At 44.2% G+C, this 12,713-nt stretch overlaps 1 protein-coding gene across 1 annotated transcript in view; it reads left to right on the top strand.

Annotated features, from left to right (window-relative positions):
* Positions 1–12,713, top strand: part of slco5a1b (solute carrier organic anion transporter family member 5A1b) — a 90,690-nt gene that overhangs the window by 35,328 nt on the left and 42,649 nt on the right. The window contains exon 12 of the mRNA XM_084706662.1: positions 9,670–9,734. Coding sequence (XP_084562788.1) covers positions 9,670–9,734 — 65 coding nt within the window. The remainder of the gene's footprint in view (positions 1–9,669; positions 9,735–12,713) is intronic.

The raw sequence follows: 12,713 nt of genomic DNA, 5'->3' as shown, positions 1-12,713 counted from the left end.
TCAAGACAAAGGTTTTACACACATTACGTTTGATTCATTATTAAACGCTTTTATCCAAAGCAATGTACAGCAGAAGGTCAGAAGTGTGTAGTCCCACAGCAGTTTGGGGGTCAGTTTCAATGACCACCAAAGATCCAATTCTGATTTACTGGCCACCTTCCAAAGTATCCCATTTCAGCCACCAGGCACAGTGAACAAAAAGTTGTTCTTTATTCACTTTTCATCATGATCCGAACAACCTCTCAATGTGGTGACAATACACTGAAATTGTCCCGGAGTACCCCACTGAAGAGGGAACCAATCACAGAGCCCAGATATTGCAAACACACCGAGAACTGAGACATACATAACAGAGCAGCTCCAGATACTGTAATGACAGACAACTTGCAGATAACAGCTATCATTTATTCTTCACTTCGGTGTGGCTGGATGTGTGGCTTCCATTGTGCACCCTGAGAATAGAATCTAAGTCGCCAGTCAATGGGGATACTGGTGGAGTGTGTGTGTGTGTGTGTGTGTATGTGTGTGTGTGGAGGGTGTTGGATCTGTTACCACACATTCCTCCAGACATGTGCGCTGGCCATCAGATGCACAGCCCCCACCTGCTCCCCAAGAAGCTGCATTGGCACGGGTGTGTCCCGCCCGTCGTGGTGCCCACCATGAGCACTACCCCCTCTCTAAGTCTCCTCTTACTGGGCACACACACACACAGAAGCACAGACACACACACAGACGAGCACACACACACACACACACACAGACAAGCACACACACAGACGAGCACACACACACAGACGAGCACACACACACACACACACACACACAAGCACAGACACACACACACACAATCACACCCACACACACGAGCACACACACAAGCACACACACACACACGAGCACACACACACACACTCCTTCTCGCTTTTGGTTGGCAACAAACCAAGTAATGCATAATGTCACTGCCAATCCTGATATGTTCACAAGCTAACTGGCAGGATCCCGCATGGTTGCTGTTGTGACTGCTGTTGCCACCACACACACACACATTCATACACACACATGCATACACAGTGCTAAACACAGCATCGCACAGTCCGGGTGCAGCAGTGTAGCTTAGCAGGGCATTCCCTGGAGTTGAACACTGCTGTCTAATAAACTGCTCTCTTTCTTGGAATTTAGGTTGCTGTATTATATTTACTTGACAAGAATGAACATTGCATTCCAGTGTAAATGTCACATTCAGCCATGGGGCTTTATTTCTTTCTGTAATGGTGGACATTACCTTGTTTGGAGAGGTTGTGGGACGCAGCCAATTGAAAAGATGGCTGAAACAGCTCTTAGTTTGTCCTAGCTAGTACATATGAGGTTGGCTTTTCATGGAATGCCGTTGTTCTGAATGTTTCTTAACTCAGACAATGAGCTGCAGATCTTGAACATCAAGTTTCACCATTTTGTTGGCTAATGTCTCAACACTGTAAATTAATACCATCCGCCCTCTACCCTGACAAATGCATTAACTCCTTGTCAGTTTTTAGGCACTTTACTATAATAAAGCACTGCATAGACACTCTAAAGATCAAGAGATCACAGTGGAACTGCCCACATGATGAATAAACTTCTCCGCAACCATTTGGGATCAAGCCAATCACACAGCCTCAGCCTGTGAATGCAGCCCCATTTTTCCTGAGCCAGGTCAGCAATGGGTTACGTTTACATTTCCTTCTTCGATCTTTCCACAAGACCCAGAGGCTTATAGTTGGGACTCAGATGGACAGATTTCCATCCTGAATGTGATACCGTAAGACGTTTTCTGGACTTCAGGGTCACGGATTTGGAGATCCGTGTATGCCGGCTTGTGCCAGGGTAGTTGGCTAGGTACCTTCCCTATTTACTTCCCCCGGTTTGAGTGACATGGTGTGTGATTCGTAATGACAACCGGAACAAATTCCGGTAATGAGGTCACCTTGGTCCGAGATCACAGGCTGACTTCTATTTCCCCCAGAAAATCACAAGGCACACCGAGTCATCTAAATCAAAATGTAATGGTCAGGACTTTTTTAGTTGAGCTCCATGAACGAGACAGACATTAGAAGGATACCCACTTACCGACTGGATCTGCCTACCTGTCGATGTTTACCGCTTGTTTCTTCCCATTTTATTTGCAGGGAAAAGGCTCAATCTGCTACTGGAGCAGTGGATGCATGTTTTCTGTGTTTGTGAATCCTGACTCAGTATTGAGGGCTTGATTGTGGGTGTGCTGTGGTTCCACACATGATGGAAACCCTTCTCTTCCTCCTCTGCTTTCTCTCCCGCCGGCAACAGCAGGCTGGCTTACATTGTCTCCATTTGGTGTGGATCTCTGTGTGTGTTTGTGTATGTATGTGTGTGTGCGTGTGTGTGATTGTGTGATGTGTGTAGTGTGGGTGTAAGTGAGAAAGAAAGAGCCAGAGAGAAGAGAGAAGACTCAGACAAGACCCCATGTGTACAGCTCGGTGTCTGAACATATAAGTAGACTGACTAGCCAACGGGCAGATGGGAACCAGAGGCAGCTCAGAGTCTGGTAGCAAACAGGCTCTCCACAAGAAGAGCAGGAAGAGGAGGAGGAGAGACAGAAGGAGGGGTTTTAGAGGGATAGGGGGGTGCGTGTGAGGGTGTCAAATATGCAGAGAACAGAAGACAAATGATGGAATCTTAACAGTCAAACGTTGCCCCAAGATAAATGTACGATTGTGATATATCTATATCTATATATATATATATATATACATATATATATGTATATGTATATATATATATAAGATATTGTGATGCAAATGTTGCAACAATTACAACATGACACTCTTTATAGCAATGTGGAAGAACTTCTCGTATTGCACTCCCGATTATTTTTTTTTTTTACAAGAATAGAAGCTGTATAAGAGAAACTTATAAGAACGACCCCCCCCCTCCCCCCAAAAAAATAATTAACAAACAAACAAACGTATTCACATTTTTAAAGGGTTCAATCTGAGCTTTTCACTGAAATGTATCTCCTTGGCCCCGTACAGTGATTCATTACTCTAACATCCCCTGAAACATTTAGTTCCTGCAGGTATAGCTAGACCTTGGATATGTGCTCCAGGGGTAAGTTAGAATATGCTTCTCTTTTCCTTTGATACCATCCTACAGATGTAGCTCTCTACCGAGCAAGCTGACTCCAGCCACTAGTGGCTTTGTGGGTTTTGTAGTCCTCTGGCATCTAAAGCGCCTGTCTATAGCAGGCTAGTCCCCTGTAGGCCTGGCTTTATCTACTGTCTGGGCTCCATTGCTGAATATCCTCAGGGGGGAATAGGGCGAGAGTTCCTCTTCGTTTGTCTGGCTTATCTCCAGCCTTCTTCCTGGAGGTGTTTGATTTTATCCATCACTCTTTCGCTTCTTGGCAGGCCATGTGGCAAGATCCTCATTTCCAAGATGTCCCTTGGATATGGGGGGCTTTTTGTTAAGGATCGGCCAATTAGATCTTTTTTGTGTTGTTGCTGTGCATCCAAAGATAAGATGCTGGTTTGTAATTATGTGCCAAAGGACTACAAGTCCCATCAGTGTTGGATATCATCTTGATGCCAAAGCTCTGGGTTATCAGTAATTTACCCATCGGCCACCTGGACAGTGTTGATAGGTGCTGTGTGTCCTCAGTGTCTGTCCCCTCTTACAGGGTGACATCATCTGTTTTGGCGGTGGCCATTCAAGTGTGCGCACGGACAATGCAGGATGAGAAGGGGAGAGCTGGTGCACTACCAGTGGGGATTTTAAATCGTATTTGTTGTTTTGTTATTTGTTTGAAAGTAAGCAGTCCACCATGTTCTGTATATGCAGGGACAGGATAAAACAAGAGAAGTCGACCGACAGGAAGGCAGGACAGGCAGTAGGAACTGGAGGTACTGAGAGGGATTTGATCCACTGTGTTGGTGGCAAGCATTATGCAGGTTCAAGAGAGTTAACGGTGCACTACACTGCCACACTAGACAAGGTCTGTCTTATCCAGGTAACACATACTTAACCACGGATGGGTTTGGGCAGGAATCCAAAGGAAAGCAAGCGTTTAGTGGTAGCTAATGCCGCTATCCCCGATACTTCCAAATGTATTTGTGGACTGTACTCAAGCTTGTGTAATGCTAAATTGAGAGGATATTTGGGGTTTGTATTCCTTCCTGGCTTTTTATTTGCACCTCATTTCCCCCTTTCCAACACTGTTTAAATCTTGTCACAGACCTTACCCAAATATTGATCCTTCCTCTCAATGTGACTGTTCCACAGTAATGGAAACATGGATGTTTGTCATAAGCACAAGTCAATATCGAGTGTGGAGCACCGCAAACCTCCACCTGCCACAGTCTTTGAAAAAAGGTATCAGTAACATGGCTTGAAAACAGCATGGAAAACAACTGAACGCTCAAGGTTCTCCTGGCGTGTTGGACCCTTGTCCTTACTGCGGCAATAATAGGAGACATTTTCCAGTAAGTGTGATGTGAGTGTACAGCTGTGTGAAAGCTCCCTGGTGTGACCACCTCCGCCGGTCCAGACCAGACCAGCCCAGCCCAGACCAGCCTTCACACGGACTGGATGTCAGCAGTGTCTCCGCTCTGCTGTCTATCATATTCGAGTGTGTACTACATGCAGCACGCTGTCAAACACTCCGATGAAAACAGCATTTTATGAACAAACGGTACTTGGCAACACTCAACGCTCAGAGCTGCCACTGACACACAGGTGCAGTACAGATGAAAACCAGCAGCCTGATGTCTTAAACACAAGCACATTCACACCCAGAGACTTACACTGACACGGACATTTGCACATACAAATTAAGGATGAGCTGTAAATCTTTTTCAATAGCTCCTGATCACATTGAGCTGTCTCGATTTTTGCACGCTTCACTTAATTTACAGTTACGTGCACGCAAACACATGGACACACAAACACAATTCTTTTCGAGCTTGTGTTCTTCATCGCATTCATAGCATTAGTCAACCAACAAAAATCCTACCACTCACCCACACAGTCCTAACAGACAACACAATTCATGAGTGATCATGAGGCAATCACAGTGGAGCGAGCTACTGACCGCCGCCATTGGGCGTTCACTCAGTCGGATGCTGAGATGAGTCATAGGTAAAGGTCACCCATCAGAGACACTGAGTGAGCCAGAGAAGGGAGGCGTTAAGTGTTGGCGGTCTGTGTGAATTTTCCTGTCATGAACAATAAGTGGTCCTCTTCACTTTTATCCTTCCATCTCTCACTTTCCTGATTTCCATTACTCTTGAAGGTCTACCTATGTGCTTTCTGTTGGAGTCATGCATCCCTCCATCCATCCCTCCTTCTTTCCCTTCTCCACCCCTTTTTTATCTCTTGCTCCACCCCTTCTCCATCTCCTCCATCCCTCCCTCCCTCTGTTCCTCCAAACCTTTTTTCCTCCAGCCGTCCTTCCAGCCTTCCCTGCCCAAGCTTCATCTCGCCCCCCTTCATCTTTCACAGTCCAACAGGGTCAGACCTGCTTTATGTGGGAAGGGGTGTGTTAATGGTTTCTGAAGGAAAGTGTGTCTGTTCTGTGGGTTGTCTGGGCAGAGTGCCCCCCTGCCTCCCCTCCTTCCTGAAGAGACCAATCACATTCTCTGGCAGTCACTGGGAGAGTGCAGCTGCACTTGTAACTGTCCAACAGGATAGTCCACTCGCAGTTTTTGTCAGTGGCTAACAAGGCTAGTCTACACTCTCTCTCACTGGCTACCGCTGCACATGATTTTTCCTTGGTTAGCAGGCCAGTAACAATGTTATGGTCTACTTCCTGTTGTCGATATGAATAAATAAGTATGTGGTATATATTGTGTTATCTTGCTCTATAGACCTATGGTATATACATTAGTCTTCTCATCATATTAAATGCAAATTACATTTCAACCTAAAGTATGGTTAAATTTCAACCTAAAGTATGGTTGAAATGTCAACCCTACATTAGTAGCTGTTTGAAACTGTACAGAGACATCCTAGAGACCGTAGTAACTACAGAAGTATGTCACCTAGAAGATGTAGTGGTGGGTCATTGTCTCTCTCCATCTGTGAGAGTCTGGTGATTCACATCACAGGTGTGGGAGGCCACTGTAGACACTGGCCCAGTTTTAGCCTCTTATCTGTGGCGACAGAATTATTGCCATCTCTCCACTTATCAAACCGAAATAAATGCCTCCCTCGCCCACCCGCCAGAGTGTGGGTGAAGAAAGGGCAGCGGAGAGAAAGAGTGAGCTAGAGATGGCTGGTGGTAGACAGGAAGGAAAGGAGAGAAAAAGAGAGAGAGAGAGAGAGAGAGAGAGAGAGAGAGAGAAATGGAGACAGAGAAGGGGGACACCTAGGCTGTGAAATAACCTGGCAGAGAGAGACATAGTCTGTATCACTTCCTGTTAACTCACTATCATGTATCCCCTCATACACCCAGTGCTGCTCAGAACAAGCCTGCAACAGTCGGAGTGGTGGGTTCATTATTTTGCAAGGTCATTGATTGATGTGGGTGGCTGATTTAGACCGTGTAGGAGGATGGAAACTTGTTTTGTATGAAGAGCTTAGTCAGATGTTTGTCCGAGGTCAATTTATGTTGATGTAGTTACACAGGAAATGCATCAGGGTTTGGAAACAGAGTGCCTGAAGTGTCCTAACACAACTTATTTGTAAGAGGAGTATTCAAACAGAACAACGCTTCTGAAGAGAGACCTGTGGATACTGGTCTCTGATCAAGCTAGGAACAACCTATATTGATCAGTAGAGTCAAGTTGAAACGCCTCCTTTGGTCGTTGCTTGTTAAATTTGCTGTCCAAAGAAATACTTTGACTTGGCCTACATTTCCCCAGTCTGTATTTTGACCACGCTAATGTAACGATAACTCCTGAGCCACAGTACAGAATGGACCAGTGACTATTGCGTCGTGATGAATGTTTTTTGGTGGAACGATCGGTTGTGATTATGTAGCTGGCTGTGTGTGATTGAGTGGTTCTTTCTCTCCAGCCTCTTCCTTTCATTGCCGAGGTAATGACTGCCAGCCCCAGGTGGCCCACCATGCCATTTGGTCCTTGCACTCTTAATCTGATTACCACATTGTCTTTTGGATTTCTAAGTTTACCCCTATTGCTCATTCTTGATATCACAGCTTAAATGACTGGGGGCAATAAGGCTACGCTGGATAAAGGCTCATCTCAAACAGATTGAAGGCTGAAATATTGATATCAGAAATCCAATTAATCCAAGTGAGAGAACCCTGGAATGATATATAATTAAACTAACATGAAAAATGACTGTAAGATTGTTTTTGACGTGTGCATTTACAACAAATGTCAAACATTTGTGGATACGCTCAGGTTGCTTACAGTGTTCAGGCAGAAAGAAATTTAATATTAGCAGACACTATTTCTTAGAGGTTTTTTTTCTCTTGACAAATATTAGTTCAGGCTCTTAGATAGTATTACTGTTTAACTTTTTGTTAATATTGTTATTTCAGAGAGAACATAATACTGTAGCTCTATATTTTGATTTGCTCAGGAAGCACTCTGTGATATCATGATAAGGCAATGCAATTACACCAGTGTACTGGTATGGGTAATGCCATGGGGGTCATGCTTCCTGTTCCTTTGAAGGATAGATGCTGTTTTCTTCTCATTACTGGACTTGAAATGTGCTTGCAGTAAAAGAGAAAAAAAAAACTCACTTCAGCACGGCAAAAGCATCCATTCTCTGCTCACGGACGCCAGGCCTCCCCTTTGTCAACATTGAAAAATGGCGCATTTTTGAATCCCCAGTGCTGCCTTTGTTTCGCTTTGGGCACCTACAGTAGCTCAGATACACTGACTTAACATAAAGCAGAATTCAGACCAGGCAGGCAGAGGTGACAAATGAAATGTGTTTTGGATGAGGGCTGGCTGTAGCAAAAATGTGCTATTTTCTTTCTGTCCTCTGAAATAGATTTGGTATGTGATGCAGTACTTATGCAAAAGGAAACACAGTTGCAATGATAACTATGTCACATGGCAGCTATATACCATGCCTTTTTATCTGTACATATGTTTCTAATGTTTCTGGTTCACAAATCATCCGGTCTTCTAAATAACCTAGCGCTAGTAGAACATAAATTAATAAAGAAGTTGGTGAGGAAAGCTCTGTGTGTCTATGTGTGTGTGTGTGTGTGTGTGTGTGTGTGTGTGTGTGTGTGTGTGTGTGTGTGTGTGTGTGTGTGTGTGTGTGTGTGTGTGTGAGAGAGAGATAGAAAGAGAGAGAGAGAGAGAGAGAGAGAGAGAGAGAGAGAGAGAATGAGAGAATGAGAGGATTTGAATTTGGAGTGGTCTTTACATTTGGTGCTTGTTTTGGCTAATGGGGGTCTTATTTGGCTATTACGTTTTACTGTGCAAGTAAAGAAGCACATTGAGAGCACCTCATGAGCGTGAGTTTGATACTAAACATCCTGTGGGACTTGTTCATTCTGTAAACATATCAAAAGGGCTTCAGAAGTCATAAGTCTTTCCCTAGTGAGACAGCATGTCTCCTGTGTGCCAGCTGCATGTCTGTGTCCTCTTCTATAAACCTCCAATGATGTCAGTGGTACCATAGTCTTCACTTCTGTTCTTCAACTAGAACTCACAGAAGAATCCATTTTACTTAATGTATGTAATCTTACGCTGTTCAAATGCCCATTGAGGAGACAGGCCAGCCCATTTAGTCCTTTAGAGATTTAGTGACAATAGACTACAGCTCATTAAGTAAGTATGTCTAACCCAGGCGCTAGTCTATGCTTTCTGACAGAACTATTAAGATGTCTATTTTGACAGCCCAGTGCCAGACAAGGTGGTCACACTTCCTGTCTTGAAGGTTAGAGCTCAGCTAGCTGGCCAATGAGAGAGCAGCTGTGTCAAAACGAACCCAGCTGAAGCACAGTGGTGTAATTATACAGGACTCTGCATAAATTGAGAGCAGAGAATTACCCTGATAGATTAAAACACTAATTAGATAGGCTATTGCTGAATTTTAGGGAACATTATAGAGTGGAGCTCTTCCCTGGTTATTTGCATATCCTTCATCTGGCTGATGTGTCAACAAAAGAGGGACTTTTTCTACATCAGTGCTTTCACATGCAAACAAGTGAAAATGCAATTTTGCATGATTTTTTCTGTGAGATTGTGTATTGCAGACCATGAATATTAGTCAGTTATTTCCATTTTAGGTAATGGGAAATTAAGATTTGCCTATATGTGTAATATATGTGAGAAAAAGGGGAGTACAGTGTATAATAGCAAGAACCAACAAATGTTTCACTATGAGGTGTACACAGACATTTACTGTAAGAGTTAAGCTCTGTTTTAAATCTGAAAATTGAATGCAACTCTGTGTCTCCCAGAAAGGATGGGTTAGTCTCGGATAATAAACTCAACGTTCTTGCAACTTCAAACACTACTTATGCATGTCTAGAGAACCCTATCCAATCAGCTCAGTTGTGGAGGTAGTGGTTGATACCGCAGGATACATACCATTATTATTGAACTATCTGATCATCTGTGCTACATGATAGCAGTGTCGGCGCCCTGAAATGCAGCCATACCCAGTACAGTAGCAGTGATTGACAAATGCCTCACACAAGCTCTGTTTCTGCTCTTTTCCTCACAGTTCAACAGCAAGGCTCTCTGGAAAAGGAAGCCAAAGTCATCATTCTGGAGGCTGGAATCACAGATGTAAGTACCGTTCTTATAGGGCTTGTCAGTATGCATGTTCACATTTTTTACATTTTTTTTGGGTAATTTTTGTATAAAACACATGTTTTATGACATAGCCACTGAACTACAGTATGACTATATTTTTACAGAATAGATAATATAGCTGTCAAGGTAATATCACTGAAAGTATCTAGCTCCTGCTTCAAGCCCAGCACATTTGTTTTCCTCTATCTCCCCTTGGCTCAGACATTACCATTCTCTCCCACCTCTCTCTCTGTTAAATAGACTGCCAAGCGTCTGTTCTGTGTTATTGATTCAGCACTAAGGCTGCCCCAATGAGTTTGTCACCATCCACTCCATGTCAATCAAAATGGTGGTGATGAAGCTTACCAAGCAAGGCGCGAAAGGGAGAGAGAGGATAAGAGACAGAGAAAGACAGGGAAGGACACAGAGACAGACAGAGAAACACAGAGAAAGAGACACAGAGAGACACAGCAAGACACAGAGAGAGACACAGAGAGAATAAAAGAGAGAGAGAAATGGTCGCCAATTGATGTCAGTTATGAGTGCGGCCTATTCAGATGCTATAGGTGCTCTGTCCTCTAGTCTCCCTCCTAACATCTGCGTCAGGTTATTACTCTCTGATATGATTTTGTTCGGGACATTGAGAAATGACTGTTGCGGACAAGCAGTCCATGATAAGCAGCAAAACAATTTTTCAGTGTCCTGGTCTCCGTCACCCCTGTCGTGTAATCATAATTTTATTTTTTGGGGAGTCCCATCTTAAAATGAGGGGGCCACAAAACTAAAACAAATCAACAATCCTATATTTTTATTGCGACCAAACATAAATCTGGTGGGGCTGGACATGTAACAGGGTTTTTCCTGCATTGAAAAGGTTTAGGCGGCAAAAGGCCAAAGGCTTTTCTCACCCTGTCTAAGCCTTCTCAGGGAATTTGTGCACCAAAAAAAAATGCAATTCAGTCTTCCCTCCAACCCGCTAGACTATTTTCTTACGTTAAATGCAATAGAAGAAGCTGGACCGTACCTGAAAAAGATGTATCAATGGCATAAGCTGCTAGCCACCATGTACCACAGCAACAATAATAATTATCCACTGAAAGATTGTTTAAATTGGTGATTGTTATTGTCCATTGATAGATCATGGACAAGAAAAAAGGCAAGATTATGGTTTACTTTGAATAAAATTGCCCAATACGAGGAAGATGAAGTAGCAAGGTGAGCACATTAATATGTTATCCTACACACAGTGCGGATAAACTGCGACAATAAGTATATCTGTGAAAAGCATTTTGAAGAGTAGGATGTTGTCTGTTTCAATCCGCTGCATGCTCTTGTTTATTCTCCACAGCACTAAGTGGTTAGTTAGTTAGGTTATTCTCCACAGCACTTAACGCCTAAGCCTAATTTTGAGCCAGAAAAAAAAAAAAACAGGCCCCCCGTGGCTACGCCGCTGGTTGGGATGTCTCTTCATTGCCCATGCCCTACTGACTTTCATCATATCAGGGGTTTTAATTGGAAATGTGTTGGAAACGCTCTCATATTCAAGCACATTATTTAACTGTTTTTTTGTGAATTTTATAGAACCAGAAGACATGCAATGTTGTTGCATGTTGTTCTTCTCAGGAGAGCATTGCATCAAGCTAACTATTGTCTGTTGTAACAAACAAAAAACTTAGATGGTTATTTGAGAAACATGTTAGCATTCATGTATTTCAGTCAAGACAATCACGTATTAGATTTGAGCATTTATTGTTACATGACATGGACATGTAGATTTACTTTGGCGGAGTGGATGATCTAAGGGAAGCACTCCCTGCCTCCTCGATGCAACACATACATACATGACATATGAGGCAGGGAGCAATAGAGATATAATCCCCCTGTTGGACAGATACAGACAGCATGGGGGAGAAGGGGACGGTGGAGGGTGGCAGCAGCACTGATCATACAACGACCGGGGTGAGTGTGTGCATATCCGCGCGTCTTTTAAAGACGCCTTATCGGATGTGGCCCAATGGATATGCGCTGCTACATGGGTGTGGTAGTGGGTGGAGTAAGGAAGGTGGAGTAAGACGCCTTACGTCCCCTATAACTGGCTGACGCGCGCTGCCCGATTGCCCTGCCAGAACTAGCTGCGCTTATTTCAGTCAAGACAATCACGTATTAGATTTGAGCATTTATTGTTACATGACATGGACATGTAGATTTACTTTGGCGGAGTGGATGATCTAAGGGAAGCACTCCCTGCCTCCTCGATGCAACACATACATACATGACATATGAGGCAGGGAGCAATAGAGATATAATCCCCCAACACACGCCACCACTCCGCCATGCAGACTATGTGTAGAGCGGAGCGCCGCTGCTCCTGAGCCACAGGAGGACCCCCTTACATCCCACTACGTACGTACTAGTGGCGAAAACAAGCGTTTTCTGGATGCGGGGGTCATGCTAGCATTAACGATGACTAAGACTATGTGTGCATATCCATCGTGTTACATACCATCTGATGTGCGGTTTACCGAGCCGTCCCACGCGCACATCCCGTCCAGACCCAGTGCTGGACGGAAGGTGAACCCGCGACAAGCCAAATACACCGACCATCTCCCCGGTACCCTTCTAATCCGACATCGGGCAGATAGCTACCTCCAGAGAGCTGCCCCTCTTGCGCCCGTCAGCGAACTCATCAGGATGTACACAAAGGCAGCATGTACGCCGGAACACGAAGATATGCTTATCTAGTGAGAATAACTAGTGTCAGCAGAGCACCTGCCGTTCCCTGGCCGGTATCCAGGGTGTCTCCGCAGATATCTTGACTCGGACGCTGGATTCTGATCGATTGCTACCGAATCAGAGCACGTCTGCGGATCACCAGTGCTGAGACAAGATCTACGGAGACATTCTACAATGCTTGTGATCCGGTAACCTCTCATCCATACAGGGCAGAGTTACAGCTGTCTCTAGAGACCCATT

The sequence above is a fragment of the Hypomesus nipponensis genome, chromosome 10 (genome assembly GCF_054491055.1).
Source record: "Hypomesus nipponensis isolate SF chromosome 10, ASM5449105v1, whole genome shotgun sequence".
In the NCBI taxonomy this organism is placed as follows: domain Eukaryota; kingdom Metazoa; phylum Chordata; class Actinopteri; order Osmeriformes; family Osmeridae; genus Hypomesus; species Hypomesus nipponensis.
Note: the sequence above shows the minus strand (reverse complement) of the source record. Positions and strands in the feature narration are given on the sequence as shown.